The sequence below is a fragment of the Coturnix japonica genome, chromosome 1 (genome assembly GCF_054131305.1).
Source record: "Coturnix japonica strain WE chromosome 1, WE-NBRP24, whole genome shotgun sequence".
Classification (NCBI taxonomy): Eukaryota; Metazoa; Chordata; class Aves; order Galliformes; family Phasianidae; genus Coturnix; species Coturnix japonica.
This window is the reverse complement of record NC_140663.1, coordinates 13,479,532-13,501,907: the sequence shown is the minus strand read 5'-3', so window position 1 is coordinate 13,501,907 and position 22,376 is coordinate 13,479,532. Positions and strand designations below refer to the sequence as shown.

At 42.1% G+C, this 22,376-nt stretch overlaps 2 protein-coding genes across 21 annotated transcripts in view; both read right to left on the bottom strand.

The window, feature by feature from the left end:
* LOC107308092 (sucrase-isomaltase, intestinal-like) overlaps positions 1-9,019 on the bottom strand; it is a 46,575-nt gene extending 37,556 nt beyond the window's left edge. Inside the window, exons 1-4 of the mRNA XM_015851689.3 lie at positions 8,974-9,019; positions 6,558-6,783; positions 6,014-6,116; positions 5,794-5,939 (exon numbers count right to left, since the gene is read on the bottom strand). Of these exons, the coding sequence (XP_015707175.2) occupies positions 5,794-5,939; positions 6,014-6,116; positions 6,558-6,783; positions 8,974-9,019 (521 nt within the window). The remainder of the gene's footprint in view (positions 1-5,793; positions 5,940-6,013; positions 6,117-6,557; positions 6,784-8,973) is intronic.
* A 954-nt stretch (positions 9,020-9,973) lies between these two features.
* The window catches only part of KIF21A (kinesin family member 21A), a 74,059-nt gene continuing 61,656 nt past the window's right edge, over positions 9,974-22,376 (bottom strand). For 9 of the 20 annotated variants that reach the window (XR_014932912.1, XM_015851662.3, XM_015851666.3 and 6 more), the window contains 7 exons: positions 17,891-18,027; positions 16,208-16,388; positions 15,696-15,860; positions 14,913-15,030; positions 14,016-14,186; positions 11,994-12,193; positions 9,974-11,258 (listed from right to left, as the gene is read on the bottom strand). Coding sequence is in view for 19 of the 20 variants with exons in the window: in XM_015851662.3 (XP_015707148.2) it covers positions 11,165-11,258; positions 11,994-12,193; positions 14,016-14,186; positions 14,913-15,030; positions 15,696-15,860; positions 16,208-16,388; positions 17,891-18,027 (1,066 nt within the window). In the remaining variant the exon portion in view is untranslated. Of the gene's footprint in view, positions 11,259-11,993; positions 12,194-14,015; positions 14,187-14,912; positions 15,031-15,695; positions 15,861-16,207; positions 16,389-17,890; positions 18,028-20,047; positions 20,087-21,673; positions 21,803-22,376 lie in introns of all 20 variants that reach the window. The other 11 variants (XM_015851680.3, XM_032442486.2, XM_032442488.2 and 8 more) reach the window with 3 other exon arrangements.

Genomic DNA, 22,376 nt, shown 5'->3' with positions numbered 1-22,376 from the left:
TTAACCAGTAAATCGGAGTAGCAGAGGACACACCACGCTGTGAGGGGACCACACTGCCCTGCCTGTCACCCACCAACCTGCTTAGGGACCCTCTGTCTCTGCTTGCCAAAGGTGGGCACAATCTATTGCTATAATCCCAGATGAGCCCTAAGTCACACACCGGTGCGGAAGGGTGTGTGCCATCTGTAAAACATGGCCTCTTTGATAAGGAAGAAGAATAATTATTTGCATTTAACTTTTGACTTTGTTGCTCACCAGCAGCAACTCCCCTTCCCTTCCAGCACCTTCTCTATCCATGAACAGCGCTAAATAAAGCTGTTCTCTCATAGGAAGGCTAATGCACACAAAGTATTCCTGAGACCCAGGCCCAGTCCCTGGAAAACAGTTCTTTCTGTGAGAGGCTTCTGACAACTGCATTGTGGCACTGACATTTCCCACGCCAAGCACAGTGCTACCATAGCATTAGAAGTGCTCCTTCCCCTTTGCCAGCCCCTCCTCTGGACAGGAAGGTATGAAGTGCTGCAAACCACAGCCCTGTGAACAAACCCTCTGCCCCAGCAAATCTGCAATGGTATGGAAAGACCCTAATATATGCCATGCATTTCCCCACGGCACTGCCATGAGCTCAGTGTCTGCATGAGATCCCAGAACTGGGTCCCATCCTGCAGCCCCATTTCAGCCATGGTTCTTCATCAGCACGGTCCTATCAACCTCTGTCCAACACAGCACTACACACTAAATACAGCATTAACAAACACATAAAAAACACAGGTTATGGCTCTCGCATTTTTTCTAGGCACCATCGTATCTCCTCCATTTAAAAGAGTGTGGTCAGGTTTTTCCCTGGCATTTCTCCTGCCTCCCATCCCCAGCCTCTGCCCTCAGTGCATTGTGGTTGTCTGTTCAGTTATTTTCTTGCAATGTTTGCTTATGTTCTGCTGGCAAAGACCAATCATTTATATGAAAAAACAATGTCTGACATTCCTCAAGCACTCGGATTTACTAAAAGGAAATATTAGGTTTCTCCCCCCTCCCCTCTTTGCTTTTTAAACACAGACAGAAAGAATGAAACAGGAGGGAGCATAAAATGACACTGTGCCTGCAGGTATCTGCATGATTCTCCTCCATCAGCTCTGCAAACAGTAGCAGTGCTGTGATGGACAACAGCACTATGCTTGAGGAGGTTGGGCAGGGCACAGGTAGAACATCCCACGCTGCCTGCACTGGAGGTTGTTTTCACAACACTGGAGGGAGATGACTACGAGACATTGGTTTTAGAAATGGAATCATCAGGTCTTAGGTGATACTAAGGTGCTTTGCCTGGCTGAAGGGTTTGGCTGAGCCACATTCCTCAGAGATAGACAGCTGCTGGCACAAGCTGGGATGTCCTACAAAACCTCCAGAACCTTGGAATAAATTCACAATACTTCATTAGGAAATGCACATAGTGATACTCAAATCTCTCTCCCCACTCACACTTCTGGGCACCAGTGCAGAGCCCAGGCTTCCCCAGTTTTCAACTGCACTCAGATTTCTGAAAGATGTTTCCAGTGCTTCACAAAAGCCACGTTACTTCTTAACTACAGGGAAGACTCACTGGCCTGCAGAAGGTATGCCAAGAATATATATTTTTTATGTTTATCTTACTTTTAAGATGAGTAGGAGAAAGGCAGTGCCAGCAACAGATCTTCCACAAGTGTGACATTGTAAAAAACAAGTTGCAGGGTATATTTACTGTTACTGACATAGCTCTGCTCTACTTCTTCTACTGAATTCATCGTCATGGTATCAGGGCATCTTCTGTAAGTGGCTGGATATATAATGCTTCATTTTTGTTCTGAAAAACACTTGAATAAGTGATATGCCTGCAATATTTCTCACCTACATAGCATAAATCTTAATGATTAGAAGAGTAAAATAACGGCTCTTGCAAAGCAGGATCAAATCCAAGTTACCCATGACACGTACAATTTGCTCCTTTTGCTTTCAGCAAAACTTCAGCTTAAGACAATAGCATTATAAATCATTCTAATAGCCTTGCCTATGTAAAAACATCTTCACGGTAAGTGGCATCCATGCTTACTACCACAATCAATAAAGAAAGCAGCTGAACTCTACAGCAGCCTTTTTGGAAATGAAGGAAAATCTTGATTAGATTTTTGTTATTTGTGCCATGTCCTCCCAAGTGCAAACGAAATACTCCTAACTTTTAATAGAGAGAAGGGAGTGTTCACGTGGCTTGGGGAAAATGCTCTGCCCTCCATTATTCATGTGACATCATGAAGAAAAACTCACTCGAAGAGCAGATATTAAAGTGCAGAATCAAATCAATGCCCCATCCTCCTGCAGCCTGCTCTCAGCAACAGCCCGTGCCAGGTATCACAGAGGCGTAAGATGTCACTCAGAGACAGCCCTGCAATAATCTGCTTACAGGGGAAGTTTCTGGCTGTTTTCATAGAATTAACTTATGTTGTGAGACACGGAGACAGAAACGGGTTTTTTTTGTACTGATGATTTTTCTATTATGCATCAATGTGCATCCTGCTAACTCTCCCGTGTCAGCACAGCCCTGGGGCAACGAGTCCCGCAGAGGAATCACACACTGCAAAATTAGAATGTCTTTGTTATGTTTTGCTGCTTTAAAGCAGTTTGTGGCCTTTTACTCTCTGTTCTTACAGAAATCAGAGCTTTCTTTAAGCCTCATGCCTCATACCACCACCAACAGCGACTGTTCTTGTTTGTGGCAGGAGTGGAAAGGAGAAGAGCGTTCAGCTTGGGAGAGCGTGCCACTAACAATACAGAGGCTCCTATCCATTCCCTCACCTGTCTTATTACAGCCCAGCATTTTCTCTCCTGTTTTCATTTGCAAAGAGCCCTGGCCAACAACAGCCCAGTTTCCTAGCAGAGCTGCAAGATCAGCTAGGATAGCATGAGCAGTGCTTTATGCAACTAATGGTGACTGCTAATTTTTGGCCTGTTTGGGCCACTCTGCCGAGATAGGTGTTTTGCCAGCTAACAGGAGCAGGTTTGGGAACTTCACCTTCGGGGCAGAAGACCTGGCCCCAGTCCCTGTGCATCATGGTTCAGGTCTAGGACTTGTAGCCCTCCATTTTGTTGCAGCTTTGGGTCACATCTCCAGCAAGATGGAGAACATCTGCCACCTGCATAGGAATAGGTCTCATCCAACCTGGCAGACAGAGACAGCACCTCTCCCTCCCACAGCTTCTGATTGCTCTTGGCACGGGGAGGACGTGCCCTCACCACTAATAGCACAGCAGGAAAGCAAAAGAGGGTAAAAACAATGGGACAGAGAAATGAAAGCAGTGAATGAGAAGATGAGAGGTAAGTGGGAGGAAAGACAAGGAAAAGAAACGAAGGCAGCACAAGAGCTGCCCACCAGCAGCACCTGGATCATTTCCCTGCTTGACCCCATCTGATCCTCAGTCCATGCAGACAAAGCAGAGCCTATCTTTGATTACCTGAAAATGTGGCTGTACTTGGTGTTTTATTCCTGATCTGGACTCCGCATGAGGTTTGCAATCAGCTACTAATGGCTCTCCCCTGACATAATTCATTCCTCTCCCCTCTTGTCATGATTACAAAGCTCTGGGTTTATCCTGCCCTCCTGAAGCCAGCACTCAGGTGGCTCAGCTATCACAGGGGCTCCTTATGTGCAGCTGGGAGGAATGCCTGTAAATCACATTCAGGAATCTCTGCAGACTCCAAGTCTCCACTGCTCTCCTCTGCAATGCTGTGGATACAGTGATAAATTGCTCCTCAAAGGACGAGGCAGTGGGAGCACAAGTGGCAGAGCTGGGATGGGCTTTTATGTCAAGCAGATGGAGTGGGAGCTTGCCACCAGCTGTCCTGCCATCCTACAGCTCCTGCGTCTGCAGCTTAGAATTACAAAATCATCTAGGATGGAAAAATACCTTCAGGATCATAAAATCCAATCATCAACCTGACCTAATGAGGCCCATCTCTGAACCACATCCCTCAGTGCCATGCCCACACATCTCTTAAACACCTCCACGGATGGGAACTCTGCCATTTCCCTGGGCAGCCCATTCCAACAGCTGACCACCTTCTCCATGAAGAAATTATAAGCCTTTTCGGGGGCAACTTGTGATCACTGCCTCACATCCTATCGCTTGTCACCAGAGAAAAGAGACTGATACCCTCCTCACTGCAGACTCCTGTTGGATAGCTGTAAAGAGCGATGAGGTCTCCATTCAGCTTCCTTTCCTCCAGACTATTCAGCCCCACATCTTTCTGTCACTGCTCATAACTCATGTTGTCCAGCCCTTCCACCAGCCTCACTGCTCTTCTCTGTGCTCACTTGAGCTACTCAGCACTCCTGCCAGGGTGACTCTTCATCCTATAACCACCACCAGTGCCATTTGAGTGAAACAAAAGACCCCAGAAGCACAGAATTTCCCCTTCTCTAAGCAAAACACTCAACCTCTCTGCTGTCGAGGATCTTTTCTTAGCAGTGCTGCTCAGAGGCTAACCCTGAGACCTGGGGTCACCACAAGGACTGAGCTCTGTGCCAGCCCTAGTCGTTGTGCAGGCACCTCTCCCTTTTAATTAATGAGCCTCTGCCAAAATCTCTCATTACAAAGAGAACTGGGTCTTCAGCTTAAGCTCACCGCTTTCACAAAGCTGTTCATAAAGTCTAACAAGGAATTAAATTATTTTTGTTATCGGGCAATGCATAACACATTCCTCTATAACAGCCTGCAAGAGGAAAACTTTACAGCATTGGCTGCAGTGCCCAAAAAGAGACGGCATGCGGCTGCAGCTAAAAGGACAGACAGCTAATTAAAACCCAGTGCAGTGGTTCCATCTGCAGCCATCCAGAGGCTGCATCGCATCACACATATGAAGCCATCCTTACATTTAATGCACAGATAATGCTTATCTTTTGAACCTGTTTAATAAAGAGTTCCTTTTTTTCCCTTCCTGGGAAAAAAACAAACCACGTACCAATGATGTGACCTGCTTTGTTCACATCTGGTGTTGCACTTGGACATTAAGGACCCCCTGGGAGTGCAATTTGCAAAAGGCTCATCTGCTCCAGCACTGGTAGAGTTGGTGCCAAGGAACAAAGGCACAAAGGGGTGGGTGTAGTCAGGAACTTTGCCTCAACATCTGCTGTTGATCTGAACTAAAGTACTAATACAGGTATACCAACAGCCTCCCATGGGCAGAGCACAATTTGCTCCACTCTCGCAAGGTTCTGATTCAAATGGTGCCCACATTTCAATGCCCTGTGCCTCTGTTCTGCTGACCTGAGTGATGCAGAAGTGATCTCTCACAGAGCGACAGACCAGACCCACCTGCACCATCTCCTGCTTCCATTGAAACCAATGGTAGCTGGAGCCTGCAGGCCCCCGAGGACCTGAGCTTCAGTTTCTCAGGCCTACAGCTGGAGAGTGGCACATGAGCTCATGCTAAGCTTCTGGTGTGTTACAGGACCCCGTATCTCAGAAAACAGTGCTTCAGTGCTTCCACAGCCTCAGAACAGCAATGCTTCAAGCCGTGTGCCCAGAAACTAGCGGTCTTAAAGCTAATTTGGCTTAACAGATAATCATTCCTGCATGCCTGTGGATAATCACTCATTAGACAGACAGATATCCTACTAATAATGAGGATTTTCAGGGAGGACAACTGGGTTTATGCTGGTTTGTGCTTGAGGCAGTGTCACACAGCAAAGCCCGAGGAAGCAGCCAGCACTTGGCCTGTCGCTCCTACTGCCTCCAGAGCGCGGAGCTGGCAGCACTCTGTACTCACAGCACTGTGCCGGTGCTCTTCCTCTTCACTTGGAAGCGCGAGGAGTCAGGTGAGAATTCCACATCATAGTTGGCATCCTCGATGGCCACCCCTGGAGCATCAATGCTGAGGGGCACCTCAAAGCGCTCCCGGCTGGGGTCGTACACCTGGGCAGCGAAAGGGCGATGGTTGGCTAGTGTGGGGTTGGCCTTATAACGGCATCCTCCCCCAAAATACTCACCTTAAACCTGAGCCTGTCCTTCGTCTGGAACTCCACATCCATAACAATGGGAGAGATGTCATCGCCAAACAGTGACACTGTGCTGCGCTTGTCCAGCGTCACCCTGTGACAGAAACCTGCCTCAGTCCCACTGTCACCTCTTGGTGCAGGGAAACAGCCCAGCATTTCTACATCAGTTCTTAGAAATAATACACCGAGCACTGATTTGGAGAGAGAGAAAACCTGAGATTAATCTCCCATTTGCTGAGATCAACCTCCTCATGGTGAAGTTGGTGGCACTGGACTGCTGGTTGCAGTAGAAGCCTGAGCTCCCAGCACAGTTGTTGTGGATCACGGAATCACAGAATCATGGAATGGTTTGGGTTGGATAGGACCTCAAAGCCCACCCAGCCCCACCCCCTGCCATGGGCTGGCTGTCCCCCACCAGCTCAGGCTGCCAAGGCCCCATCCAACCTGGCCCTGAGAGCCTCCAGAGATGGGGCAGAAACACACTTGCCACCCCTCCTACACCAGACTCAGGCACAACAGCTCGCTGCCAGCTTACCTCCAGCCTTTCGCTGTCTTCTCTATGCTCCTGGACAAGGAGTAGCCATAGCCACCGTCCTCAGAGAAGAAGCACGATGGAGCATTGGGGATGTCAGTGGCACACCAGGTGCAGCCGCGTGCCTCGCAGTTCTCCTGGGTTGCACCAGGCTGGGGGTGGCAGTCGACTCGTCTCGCTACTGGCACCGTGCACTGCTCTGTGCTGGAGCCATAGCTGTGGCCTAAGGCTGAGAGTGGAACAGCAGTCAGAGAGCATGGGATGACACACAGAGAGCTACAGAACAAGCAGTGAGACCTTCTGCAGTTCTTTTTCTTTGGCCAAGATTTATTTGCCTCACCCTGGGGCCAACACTACAACTCCCTTAGCTGAGATGTCCTCAGAGCTGCATGCCTACTGGTGAACAAAACAAGAGCAAAACAAGAGGTTCTGTCCCCATGCAGGACAGAAATGCGGAGATGTGACACCGAGGGATGTGGGTTAGCGGGCAGTATTGGCGGGGATGGGTTAACAGTTGGGTTAGGTGATTTTAGTGGTCTTTTCCAACCTTAATAATACTATGAAAACTCAAGAGATTAAAACTACTTGAAAAATAATTGCCCTGTTCCATAAAATGACAGACACCTTCATATCACACATTTTTTATATGGACTGGTGCATACCCAGAAGCTTAAAATGTGATTGCTGACACAGTCTGGAGTTTTCCCATAGAAGGAAGTCCACAAGAAAATGTGCACAAGCAATTATTGCATATACTGAAAAAAACTACGACAAAAAACTATGGCTTCTCTAGGAAATTGCATCACTTGGTGATGTCAGAGCTTTTGGAGGTCGCTCTGAAAGTAATGCATCCTATTTATTTCCACGGAGACTACAACAGTTACAAAAAGCACAATAACACTGTTTGATAGAGCAAATTCTCAGTTATAAAACTCTATTTTTCAACAGAGCCACCCCCATTAGCACCCACTATCACAAGCAATGAACAAGAGCCTGCATGCCTCGCTCATAACAGTCTGCACCAGCATTGATGCCATTTTTTCTGCAAGGAGCATTTCAATGACACATCTTTGCCCGCAGCATCAGAGGCAGATGTTGGTGGTACAGCAGTAGAGGTTGAACCTTCCCACCAATATTTCATTACATTTTGTGTGTGACAGATGGCAGCAGAGGGGCTCTCTGACACAATGGTGTGATACAGTGGTGCGTATGAAGCCAAAGTGTGGAATTGGCCCACACATGCCAGTTAACATCAGGGTGGATGGAGCACAGAGGAGAGAAAGACCACCACATTTTGCTATTATTTTTTCCCCAACAGGAATAAAATGCAGCATCGCTCTTTTCATTACTTACAACACGACTGAACACGCCAGAGCAGGTTATTAACACCTCACGGGAGACTCTTATCAACTTATCTCTATCATGAAATGCCTTCAAAACACTTCTTAAGGATATTGCAAACTGAAAGTTTGATGGGGAAAAATAACTGCTTCTGTAGAGCCAAGGAAATCCCCCCCACCTCCCCCTTCTGTGTGAAGTTGAAGCTTTCCTGGAAGTTTTGGTAACAAGCTCAGGTCTGAGCAGCTGACCCGGGCTGAAGCCTCCTTCACCTCTTGTTCCCCAAATTTCTCCTATCCATAGCATGTAATGGCAAGGGAAAAAGTGCAAATTCCTTCTTCTACTCTTATTTTTCCCCCCTCTTATTTTTATTTTAAAGCCTTTGCATTGTATTCCCCTCATGTTTACTCCCTGTGTTTGTAAGTATGTGTTGAAATGAAATGCAAAAGAGCAGCCAAACTCAATAGCTGGGGCTACGTGCTCCTTTTCCCTGATAATTTCCATGGGAACAGAAACTAAAGAGGGGAAGCTTGAAAGATAGAAATGAAAAAGCATCCCTGTTTGTTTTTGGCAACCCTGGCTTTAATTCTGCAGCATTTTTGGAGGGTGCTGCAATAAGGACTAAGTGAGGAGTTAAAACATCACCACACTCCTTCTAACTCACAAGTCCTTGCATTTAGGGATCACCTTCTCGTTTGCTGCTTCCCTCTGTCTTTATCTCTCAACACAATGAGAATTAGCTCTATTCTCTCTTTATTAGACCCCAGACTGATTCACCAAACTATACATGGGTAAAAGAAATCCCAGGAAGCAAATTATCCCAGGTAACATTACCTTTCAGCAGCTGAGCGACCTCAGTCCATCTGCTCTGGCACTCAAGAGCAGAACACACCATTGGACTTATAAAACAAGCCAGCACTGCTGCCTTCCCATAGAGTCACCTTAGGTGGAGTTCAGCCTATGCCTGTCCTCTCCTTTTCTGTGTGAAAAGAAGAGCTCCCACCCCAATAGCTCTTCTATTCTCACCACGTTTAGATCTCACTTTTAAGTGCCGTGACAAACAGAAGTCCCACACACATACCTGCCAGCACCGCGACCAAGAGCCAGAGCCGCCTGACCCCATCCATGGCTGAATGCTGACGCCTGGCTGCAGCCTGCAGCCTTTTATACCAGACCAAAGCACAACATGCACCTCAATTATCTTGCTCAGATTATTAATGAGACATTTCTCAAATCTAACCCAAGAAATTCAGGTTACTGTAACACATGGCCTTCCTGTTGTGAAGAAGCAGATAAGATAGGGCTGGTGACAAATTTGTCCACAAACCTTGATAAACTTCTCAACTCCAACCCCCTCCATATATTGGTGCTACCCACAAGATAGCCTCATAAAACAAAATGTCTGTTACCGAGCATTACAAGAGAGAAGTGTCTGTAACTCAGACTGCTGCAACAACAGGCCTTCAACCATACAGTCCATTAAGGCAGAACAGCCTTAATCCACTCTCCATTTCCTCAGGTGGTGTGATGTCCCAATTAACACATGTGCAGGCACCCTTTAAATTCCTCAAAAGTATGAGAGGTAAAGAGCAGCAATACCAAACAGTGACTGTTTGAATTCCTAACTTGTATGTTGCTTAACAATAGAGATCATTACTTATTTCCGCCAAAACCTGGGCTAAATCAGACTCCAATCACAAGCAGTACGTAGTTTCATCTGCTTTCCAGCTGAGCTGAGGGGGAAATAACTTCTCAAAGCTGAGTTAGGAGCTTCAGAGGTTTTTTTGCTTGACATTGTGTAATAAGGTAGGAAATGATCTATTGAGAACAGGACATATCTACTCCATTTGAAGTCTGTACTGTACTTGGTACAAGGGAATCCTGCTAAGGTTCCAGAGTACCACTGAAACAGAAACAATGGCTAACTAGAAGACAGGGCTGGGATACCAACCCGTGGGCTGAATTACCCAGCAAGGTATTCTACTGCATCACGTAACATTGCGCATGCTTACGTGAGGGGCCTTTGGAAGTGAACTGAATTGTTTAGAAGAAACCATGAAGAAAACCACAAGGAGAAATAGTTCACATTCACATCTTTATTTAAGTGTTACCTACACAAGCTGTCATTTACAGACTTCTTATTTTTCTGGGGAAAAAAACAAAACAAAAACGACACACAACAAAAAGCCCCGACATCCAAACACTGCATCTGAATCTACACAAGTTTTCAAAATCTGCAGAATTTACAAATTAATATTCAGAGCAGTTGGCTAAATTATACATCCTCCCTCAATATCCACATTCTAGGAACTTTAAAAGTCATACAGGCACATGATAAGATATTTTCTTTATACAACCGTCTATTTACATAGCTTTTCCAATACACGTGGTTCAGTTCTCAAAGTAACTGCCAAGGTTTGCAAAACAGTGTATTTAAAATACATTTAGCAGCATATAAAATTAGATAAAAAGGAAAGATATTTTGCTTTAAAATTAAAAAAAAAGTAAAGAAAAGTGAGATGATAGAAACAAATCCATAAGAAAAATAGATTAAGGTAAACTTCTGTGATGACGTTAAGAACATCTAGTCATTACAGATTATAGGCCAAACACTAATTAAACATACCAGTCTATGAGCATTTTAGTTCTAGTCCTGAGCACGGAGTATACACAGCTGCACAGCTTTGGTCAACACGGATTATATGCTAACATTAACACAAATCATATAGCGTTCGCTGTTAGCAGGACAGTTATATCAGAGCGATCTGCCCTAACAGCTTCCTCCCATCTTTTATTCACTTCACTTCCCTAACAACAGGGTAAGTGACCTTTAAAATCTTGAAAATACGTCTGTCATAATCAAAGGCTTATTAGTAGGACATCATCAGTCCCCTGGTACCCTAAAATGCGACACAGCTGATCATACTTGTGAGTGAAATACAGCAGAGCACTCTTTGAATATATTCCTGGTTATAATTTTGAGATGGTCATTAAAGAAGACTGACTTCCAGTTAACTCAAACTGCAAGTGTTACACAAGTGCACACAAATTCCGCCATTATATATAGACATACATACACGATCACTGAGATACAAGAATGCTACCCTTGGGTTTTTGTCCCCTACATACAGTACATACTTTAAGGACAGCAGGTCTAATAGAAGAGTTCACTCTTATTTCCAGCTTATTACAGTCATCAGCATTCACTTAGTAAGTATGCAGCAAACCGCATAGAGTGCACTTCATCAACATATTTGTTTATGCCCATCATCTCAGTTACTGGCCAAATCTTCGCTTGCATCTCCCGCGTCAGAGATCTGACCATCCATCACATTTCGAGCTTTCCAGATCCTCACAGTTCTGTCACTGAAAAACAAGAAACCAAAACAGCACTCTAGTTAGGTGATTAAGTTGGGGAAGGAGGGAGTGAGGCAGGAGGAAAAAGGCTCCTTAAAAAAGATTCAGGTGCCTTATTCAGAAAGGCATTGATGGAAAACCGAGGAATTTGTCTCCTTAAATAGCAATATATGCTGTGAAGGTGAAGTAAACACTATGAAGCATAAGCACTCGCTCAGGTGCTTACTATTGAGAAGACTGCCTCAAATGGCAACTCCTGTTGTTTGTTTTTGGAGAAGGAAATAAGAAATAGAACAAAGAAATACGTCAGGATGCAGCACTCAGACCAGAGCTTCAGACAGCACAGAATTCTTTTGACTCAAATACCGCAAGTTCTGGAGGCCTTCAGCACAGTATTACAAGTCCCAACAGGATGGAATTTTCTGCTAGTAATAAATTTCATTTGCACATGGCCTAATTTTTACTGTTGCATTGTTACTGTTATTCATATAACAATATATCAACTACACATATGCACCAAAGTTCCAACATTTTCTTCTCCCATCCCAACGGATCACCTTTCTAATCCCATGCAGTGTACAAACCACACTTCAGACACCATAGCTGTAGGTTACTGACACTTAAAGGCAAGGACCCTTCTCACTTCTTCTAGTGACTAACACAGTTGAAGATCTAAATGCGTTTGCATGGGCAAAACCATAGGGGGATCTACTAAATAAAGATTTTTGGGTAAGAAAAACTCACTCTGATGCTGTAAAAATCTGACTGGAGTTGGTGCAGATTGCATTTATAGGACTGTCGTGTCCCTTCATCTCCCCAATTGGTGCAAAGGTATCCACGTTCCAGAGCTTGAGGGTTCCTCCTCTGCAGCCACTGAGCAGAACTGGAGCACCAGGCACCAGGCCCAGAGCACACACCCAGTCCTTATGAGCGTTAGGAACTTGCTGAAAAACAGAAAGCAGGTGACTCTCATAGGCTGAAAAAGAATTATAGATGATCAAGCACAGAAGCAGAAACTAAAAAAAAAATAAATCCCGAGTTCTAAGCCCAATTCCCATCCTGTGGTCAATTACCTACATTAAGCCTTGCCTGCTACTTCTTCAGAGTAAGGAGCTGCCTTTTTTCCATGAGGCTACTTCTATATGAGTCACTTTGGGTTTCTTCCCCTTTGATAATCAGTGTTACAGAACAAGAAAACCCAATATGCACAGATGCCATGAGGTGGAACAGAAAATTACTTTGGGATAATGCTAAATCTACATATGTTCAAATGCATATTTGAATGCATATTTGCACATATGGTTTCTGTGTGATTTTCAAGTCTTTCTGTAAATCTTAGAAAGCGAAAGAAAGTCCAACACACTGCTCAAAAAATATACCAGGGAAGCAGAAAACCATTTGTCTTCCTCCTTTCTTATTTTCTCTTAGAATGTTACTATTGATATTCTGAAGCAGATTCAGCTGTATTTCAGGGTCTGATCCTTATCTAAAACAGTCATGTGCAGGAATACCAGGAATACAGATGAAAGCTGCAGTATTGCATTCTACTATGTTACCATGTACATGATCAAATCAAAATTATATCTACATTTACTGAAAAATAACTGAACTACAGATGTCTTCAGCCAACAGGTCAAGGGAGGCGATTCTGCCCTTCTACTCTTCTCTAGTGAGAGCCCACTGACATTCCTGCATTTCAGTTTGTGCCCAGTTTATTTTAGTTCCACTGGATACTACTGAGCAGAATCATCTTTTCTCACACCTATTTTAGGTATTTATACATACTGACAATATCCCCTTCTGCCTCCTCTTCTCCAGGCTGAAGAGACCCAGCTCTCATGGTATTTCCTCATGAGAAAGGCTCCAGTTCCTTAATCCTCTTAAAGCTCTTTCAGCACAAAGCTCAGCTTCAGGACTTTGTTGAACTTGCTCCAGTTTGTCCACATCTCTCTTCTACTGGGGAGCACTGGACTGATGCATCTCTCCAGCGCAGAGCAGATGGGAAGGATCAGCACCCCATCAACTCTCATCCTAATGCAGTCCGGGAGTACACTTGCTGCAGGAGCACTTCGCAGCTGGCTGGCCAGCAGCCTCTACTACTGGTGTTTGGAGTTGCTCCTTATGGAATGCAAGACTTGGCATTGACATCTGTTGAACTTCATGAAGCTCTTCTGTATCAGCCTGCCGAAGCCCTTATGAAGGGCAGCACAACCATCTGCTCTACCAGCCGTTCCTCATGGTTTTGTATCACCAGAAATCATGCTCAGACTACACTCTGTTGCATTATCCAGGGCATCAGTGAAAATATTAAAGAGAATCGCTCCCAATATTGACACCTGGGATACACCACTAGTGACTGGGCTTTGTGCTGCCAGTCATAATCTTTTTAGCTCTGAAGTTCAGACAGTTTCTAGCTCATCTCACAGTGCACTTCTCCAGTATTTCACAGGCTTAACAAGTCTGTGAATAAGTGTGTTATCACAGACAGCATAAAATGCCTTAAGTCTGGATAAACAACATGAGACTCTCGCCCTCATCCATCAAGCCAGTCAGAAAAGGCTTTGGTCTGACTGGGTATAATTTCATGAACCTATCCTCCTTCATGAACCTATGCTGACTACCTCCCCATCACCTTCTTGTCCTTTTAATAGCTGTTATCTAAACTTGAACATTAAATCCTTAGCTGTTATCTAAACTTGAACATTTACACAGCCTGAGAAAACGTACTAAACACGACTGTCACATTAGTAGTGATTTTTATACTACCTGCAGAAGGTCTTTCTGAGCCAAGTCCCATTTCTTAATCCCATTATCTCTGGATCCACTGAAAAGGTTGTCTCCCATAATAGCAAGTGCTTCAATGCCATCGTAGTGAGGAGGTTCAAAATTGTGTGTAGGACTTACACTTCCAAGAGCCCCTTCAGTTACATCAAACATCTAAAACAAAATAAATGTTGAAATATGACAAGCAAAATTATCTACTATCTAATCAGCTTGGAGATGTGCAGTGGAGCTTGTGGGTTCAGATACACTCTGGCTGAAGTACTGAAAAAAGGCTACAAAGAACAAACTCCTTAACATGAATGAAATTAATCATGCAAGAAAGCATCATAATCTCACTACACTGTGCTTTAACACAACTCAGAGCAATCAAGAAGTACATGCTAATGAATCACATAAAAGACTTAAACACACAGACTGAGGTGCACACACCTCTCTTTCCATTCCCACTTCACAGCTTGGGTAATGCTTAAGCAAAAATCTACAGGGAGTATACAGAACATCTCTGCCAAGGGAACTATGTCTGCACCCTAAAACACAGGCATTCATTGAAGTAACTTTGAGCCTGCTAAAGCACTTAAGGAGTAAGTGTTACAAATCTTTCTCTAAGAGCTCACACATCTGAAGTCCACCTCAGGTGTGATAACAAAAAAGATGAACTAAAGACAATCTGATCCACAATGTTTTCAAGAATGATCCATCACATGGTAAAAAAAAAAATCACTTAAGTGGTGGTTCTTAAGACTAAACATTATTCATAACCTATAATAGAAGAATTTCCGTCTTGGTTAGCAGATTTCAGATATGGATCACTTCTGCTGAAGCCTGCAACTCATACTGATGTTAGGAGTTAAAGTACAAAGGCAAATACTAATGGGTTACCTTTATATAATGGTCCTTTGAACCAGTGACAATAAGATCCTGTCCATTGGAAATTCGATCCACAGTAAGGCACATGACAGGACCCAGGTGACCAGTTAGCTTCCCTGTAGACTGAAACCTTCAAGAACAAGAGAAGAAATGACTGAGAATTTTCTTCTTTTCTGTGTATCCAACACAAGCCATAACACAGTTTCTGCTAGAATGGATCTTCAAACTTATCCTCTGGCTACATACTCTACTCCTTATACCCACATAAAAATGCTAAATCAACATTAAGTGGAAACCAAAGCTTCTATGTTATAAAACAAACAAACACATCAGATCCCCTAAAGAATCCACTATATTTTGAATGCATTCTTTGGGTGCAGGTTCTGTTTGGAAAAAAGCTATCTAGTAATGATCATAGCCATATGTTATATTGCATTACATCAGTAGATAAACTTGATGATCTTTAAGGTCTTTTCCAACCTGAGTGATTCTACGATTCTAGCTTCTCATAATCTCATTGGCAGACACATACATTTATCACACCATTCTTCAGTACTTCTTTTTTCCCCCCACTAATTTTTACTTAAACAATTCATCATAACCTTACCACACCAGGGAATAAAGAGCTCTTCCACCATTATCTCAGTAACAACTGTAGCAAAAATTAGCTGATCTATTTCTTGGCTATATTTCATGGATATGGATATTACCACACACAGGAAATATCTCACTGACTTTACTTCGTATGTGCATGTGACCTCTCAAGGAACATGCTCTACCACTGGTGTTCAGTACCTTTTCAGGTCCCACATCCTCACTGAATTTCCAGCAGCTGCATAGAGGAATGTACCAGTCGGATTCAGTGCAATCTGATTAATCTGATTCTCTCCAGCTGGGATAGTGACCGTTCTGTTAGTACTTCCCGAACACACATCACCAGGCATTGCCTGGCCCGAAGACCTAAACAAAGGGAGGGAGCAGAAAAAAATAGAAATTAGTAAGACAACTACATGATGTTCTCATTACTTTACATATTTGTTTAAAATAAACCCATTTACCTGAGCTAAAAGACTATAAAGCCAATAACAAATGCCAAAGAGCTTCTAAAACACTACAGGCATGCATACAAGCAAACTCTTTCATGTTTTCATATCAACACCCCACACAGACTTAACTCAGATATGCAAAGAAAGCCTGTGGCCCCAACAGCATATTTGAGTTGCACTATGCACTACTGAATTTAATCTAATTTAATTTTAGATTAAAAGTCGTTTGAGCTCCTGGTATTCAAAGTTTAACATACTTACGTCAATGTCCGAACACACTTAGCAGAATCTCTGATGTCCCACACTTTGATATAGGAGGTTGAGACTGTGAAGACCAAACTTGTGTAGTTACAGTATTTTATAGAAACAACATTGTTTGGATGACCACCGAGAGACATAATCTCTTGTCCAGTTACAAGATTCCATACTTTACAGGTACGGTCTACATAAAGTCAAGAAAAACAAAACAAAACAAAAAAAAGGAGGAGGGAATTAAAAAGAAGTCATGTTTTTCCAAAGGTTAGTAATTAAAATAAACAAAAAAATCCATACATCCATTTGCACTCAAATATATTGCCCTCTTTTGATATGCACTGCACAAAATGGCTGTACTAAATTGGTCTTAAATAGTATACAAGGGCATCATCCACCACCATCAAAACAAAGCAAGATTAAACCTTATATGTCAAGTTCAAGATATATACACACTAGCTCCAATAATATGTAAAAACACATGGAAGTTTAAGAATTTTGCAACATGAACAGAGCCCACACCTGAAACCCTCCTTGTTACACCACGTCAGAATCACTGTCTATATTTTGGGAGTAGATTTTTACTGGAATAAATACTGATAGCACGAAGAGCAAACTTCATGTGTTAGCAGTTGTGACAGCAGCAGGAAGAAGGTAAGCACACCAAGAACTGGTCAGCTGCTTTAAAAATCTCAATTGCCAAGATCAAAGTTCAGTATCTGTAATGCACCAGGCAGCTTATCAGCATTCCTGAATGGGCACTACTGATAGTGTTATAATGCTGTCAATCAGCTGCAGCTTTCTGCTTCAGCAATAATTTCCAAAAGATTTAGTCTTATATAATTAAACAGCTGTCTACACTCTTCTGCTCTTAACCACAAGTGTAGTTTGTGAAGCTTCCCATGCTTCCACAGAGCAAGCATGAGAAGCTACCATATGACCAGAAAGCAAATATTTACAACATCTGCAAGCATTCCTGTGCTAAAAAAATAAATATATTACAGCCTTTTCTCCCCTGTAGCCACAAAATGCTAAAACCTTGGCTAAAAACTTAGAAGGCCAAAAGTTTGCCAATTTACCGTAACAATGTGTCTTGGTATACTTGATATACAGGTAGTAGGATAGCTACAAACCACCACACCATCTGAATGTTAGCAGTGGAAGATCTACTCTGACAGTGCTCTCTGTGTTAATATAGGAGTAAATAAGGATGCTCCGTAGTTTCAGAACTTATACATTATGTGCACTAGTGTGAAGAAGAGTCCCTCTGTTAGAGGCATTAACTTCTTCACAGCCACCACCAGAGGGACATGGTAGTAGGAAATATTGGTGATAGACAGTTGGACTGGATGATCTTAGAGGTCTTTTCCAACCTTGGTAATTCCATGATTCTGTTCTAAGATCCTACATTGCATTGCACATCACATGAGCACCTGTTACCACATCATTCAACAAGTATTAATGTTGTTCTTGAGAGCTACTTTTTCCGCTACAAATAAATATCTAAAAACTAAACAGTAAGACTAAAAACCTGTACATAATTGCAGTAAATCCTTCTTCAGCTTATGCTGCATAATAGGCCCTCACAATTTTCCACTTCATTCACTGTAGTAAGCAAAAATTTGGAATTTCGCAATAACCAAAGACGAAAAAGCAGCCTACATATGCACAGGTACATAAGAACTGCCCAACCTTTGGATCCAGTGAAAAGAAGGTCATCTGTTGCATCAACACAAAGCACAGGCTTGGCATGTCCTTCAGCTGTATAGATACACTGCAGTGGGGAAGTTCGGATGTATTTTGAAGCAGGAAATGGGTTAATTATCCCCCTAAAGAAAAAAAAAAAGGAAGTGTGAGTAATAGACAGTTCACGTTAACCAATTCTTCCCCTACATTAAGGTAAATTTCATTGTCTTACATGAGGGTAGAACAGCTGAACGCCTTTCATGAACTATTTAAGGGTTTTTACTATTTAGCTTTAATAAGTGTCAAAATTGGGCTACAGGAAATCACATACAACAATAATGAAATACAAAGAGACAAGATGCTGAGCGCTGGGTACATGCAAGATACTTAAAGCTCCTGAATTCACTGGGAGAAACGTAACATTGCAAACTGCAGAAACAACTTAGTCCAAACAGCATGCCTGAAAAATGTAGTCAGTGTAATGGACACAGCCAGTTCCAAACTCAGAAGCCATTTGGCACTACCTTCCTTCTAAAGGTAAGCCGAGAAAACTGCTAACTTGTGCACCTGAGTAAGGGTCCCTACTGCACCTTGTACCCACTGCCAAACTCCAGTGGCTATAAAAGAGCAAGGTGGGAATACAGATACCCCAGTGGAATCTTCCCAGGTCATTTGTAGCTAACTCTGTAATGGCACAAAAAGGCTGTAACTCAGCCTGGAAGAAAAGGAAAAAAAAAGAAAAAAAAGAAATTTGAATGATTCATCATCAAATCATAATTATTAAGCAGTCTAAAGTCCTATGCACGCTACTGCATGCACAGAGGGAGCTCATCTATTTTTGTGAAGTGCAGAAAAGCCTGCCTTGTTGGCCCTAGAAATGGCCACAAACACGCAACAGAACGCTGTGACCTGACCAGCTCACAGTTAGGACTCACTGCCACGCTCTGCTGGGGACTGCATTCGTAATTACAAGAAATAGCCACGATGTCATGACCCTAACTCACAAAAATTATCACCTTTAGGAAAACGTAAATATATATATATATATATATATAATAATAATCATAATAATAATACTTCCCCACAGAAGCTTGCTACAAGAAGACAAAAGCCTCTACTGCTAAGAGCCAACTTTGTGGCAATTAGCTTGTTCATCTGGTACAGTCTTAGAAATTATGATTTTACTACATCTTTACTGCACAGGACATCTTCATTCAGAGTTCCTAACTTTGCATTTTGGGATAAGAAGGCTGTACTCCGATCTGTACCTTTATACAGTGTTTTCAAGAATTACAGAATAGGTAGTTTACTTTCTTTTTACCATTACTATTCTAGGTCTCTGTGCTTTTGTTTTCTGACACCATACAGAACTAACATTTTTTCTCTATAATATTCTCCAGTGGATTGTGCTGAAACTTACTCCTACTGCTGTTCTTATCCACTCTCTCCCTTGACAAGAGGCAAAAAACACATGTCCCAAAGCTATTTATCTACCCGTGTGCAGTGTTTTGAAATCTGCAGACAAAATATGTTGCAGATGCTACTATGACTACACAAAGCCACCATCATGTTATTATTAGCCCTTTGACTGCCCTTTTCTTGATAAAGTCCAATTTTTCACTGAGTGCCAACATGCTAAGTTGCAGTTTAGGAACAGGAATAGAGACATTCCTTTAGTCTCTGGATCAACTATGGATCCTATCAGAAAAGACATGGTAGAACCTATCTATTTTTTATTTGCATTAGAATTTGATTTCTAGTGACCAAAGCATACAACTGAACAAGGAGGAATTAAATAGAGGCATTGAAAAAGCAAGAAAACATTTATCTCTTTTTCAAAAATAAAGTAGACTGAAAGAATATGACTGGGGAAAGTTGTACGGCCTCCTTCAGTTAAAACACAATGACAGAAACACCTGACATGCTCAAGGAGAAGAACAGCAAAAAATAAATAAATAAAGGAAGATGGGGCAAAGGCAGGGAAGACATGCTTGAGCAAAATTTCACATTGTTAACCCTCTGGCAAAAGCAAAACAATATATATATATTTTTTTTTTATGGTGCACAAGATCAGGAAAATTCATGCAGCAAAATGAAATTTCCTAACAGCTGGTTTAACTTCAGTGAGAGATGCCGGGAATACAGAAAAGAGAAAGAGAGTACCTGTGTACCTCCGACAGAGAGGAATCACTTTCATCAGACCTACAATCAACAGTGGTGGAATTGTGAGGAGAAAGAATATAGGTATCAGCAGCAAAGTAAAGCCTCCATACAAGAAGAACAAACAACAGCATGGCCAATTCAGAAGAGCAATGCAAACTCACAGTAGGCAGTATTGCTCAGGATATACCATAAGCTCATAATAATATTAGGGAAAATAGGAAGTCATAAAATAGTCTAGGAATGTAACTTACTGCCCAGAGAGCTATCTCAAACCAAGAAGCTGAATAACACCTGCTAAGCCTTATCTTATTTCCCCCACTTTTTCTTACAAAGTGGAGACAACAAAACAAAAGGAGAAGATGGGAACAAAATTTAACCTTTGCGATATAATTACTAATGAAAGTATGGAAAGGAAAAAAAGAAAAATAAAAAGATCAATGCCTGCTAAGTGTAGAAGAAACATAAATTGTTATTCTGGAAATGATGTATGTATTAAATATATTGATAGGACCCTAAAATAGGAACAGCAATTTGAAAATTATTCTTACTTCAAAATACTTTACCTCTCCTTTTCGAAAAGGGTTTAAAAATGACAATAAAAACACAGAAAACACACAAGAAGAAAAGACACAAACATTTGCAGCGTCCTAAGAGATCCTTCATTTCTAACCCAAATCAGATTCAGCAGTTTCCATTTTATTTCAAAGTCAGTCCAGAGAAAATGAAAAAAGTTAAGTGAGAGTTAGCAATAAGATAACGCAGCTAAGATACAGAAGTTAGAGGCACGGTTAAGTTATTGGAGGCCTTGTAAGCTATTGCTTAGCATTTGATGATTCTGCAGACCACCAAAAAAGAGCAAAGCTTTATAAAAGAGAAAAAAAGTAGCATAGAGAGACCTGTTTTGTCTCTTTTGTCCAAGCCAGAGGTTTATCCTGAGTTTGAGTTGCAGTCACTAAGAGCTGCATGGCACTATTGTCAGTAGTGAAACCTGCAGTAAAGACTCTGTTCAATTCAAGGCTGCTGCAATTTGGACTACAGCTTCTACAGAAACAGATGCCTATCATGGTAGGAAACTGAGCTCTACTTCTTTTAAACAGGATATCAGCACCACCTGCTCCTCCAAACCACCCCAGAATGTTGGTCTGTTCAATAATTTGGATCATCCCTAAGCAACTGTTCTAGATATTTCAGCACTCCACCATCCAGACTGCTATTGTGACAGCGCTCAGAGATGGGATAACTGGGAAAAATGTCAAAAGCATGATTTCCTACATTAACTAAATCCTACTTTCAAGTGCAAACACACACAAAAACACGTATCTAAGAATTCTACATCTCTTTTCTGTCACATCTGAAAGCTTTACAACTACAGATACCAGACATAACCTAGAAAAGAGGAAACAAGGTTCAGCAGGAAATTGCTTTTCTTGAATTTTTTTTCTGCACTTTCATGAAAGTTTCGAGTATTTTACTTGGAAAACAAAAAAATTACATAAAAACAGGAGAAGCATTTCCTCCTGCTTTGTAGGTGATGAAAGACGGAATATCTAACAGATACTACACTGGTAACTTAAGAGTGCTTTGCAGTTCCCTGGTTGGGGGCTGAGGCTTCCCTCAGTGACTTACTTATCCTGCTGAACTGATGTGTTTCCCTGAGAAACAGTAAGACGACTAAAAACATTCATTTCATTACGGGGCCGGCTTGGTGGGGAAGTAGGAGGTGACAGACTAGCCTCTGGGGCTCCAGAATCTGAGCTACAAGAAAAAAAGAACATCTTCTTTAACAGATTGTGAATGGTTAGAGAGGTTAAATGCAACATGCCTCAAAATGTTAGATCCTCTTTTTTAAGCAAATAAAATTATTACGCTTGGTACAGATGTTTCACAAAGAAGGCAATAAACTTAAGGCTACAAACTGCTGCAGATTGCAAGGTGGCAAAATGGTCAAAGATTACTTGCTAACAGTGGAAGCTCTGTGCAGCGAAAAAAAAAATAATATATCAGACATGTAAAATGGAAAAGTGACAACAGAACCGCAGTTTCATGGAGAAACTGATAATTTCCCTTTAGTAAAAAATACAACAAATCATTTCCAAATGCTCCAAAGGATGTTTTGTTAGAGCTCTAGCCCAGAGTTATTTGTGTATAGAAGGATACTCTGGGGGAAAACAAGCAACACAAACAAAAAACACACACATAGACATTGAACAATAAATAACAATTTTACCACCAACAATACAAAATTGCCCTAAAATTGAAGAAACAGAAAATACAGATTTATTTTTCAAAAATATATATTTAAATTATTTCAGAGAAAGTAAATTCTAGA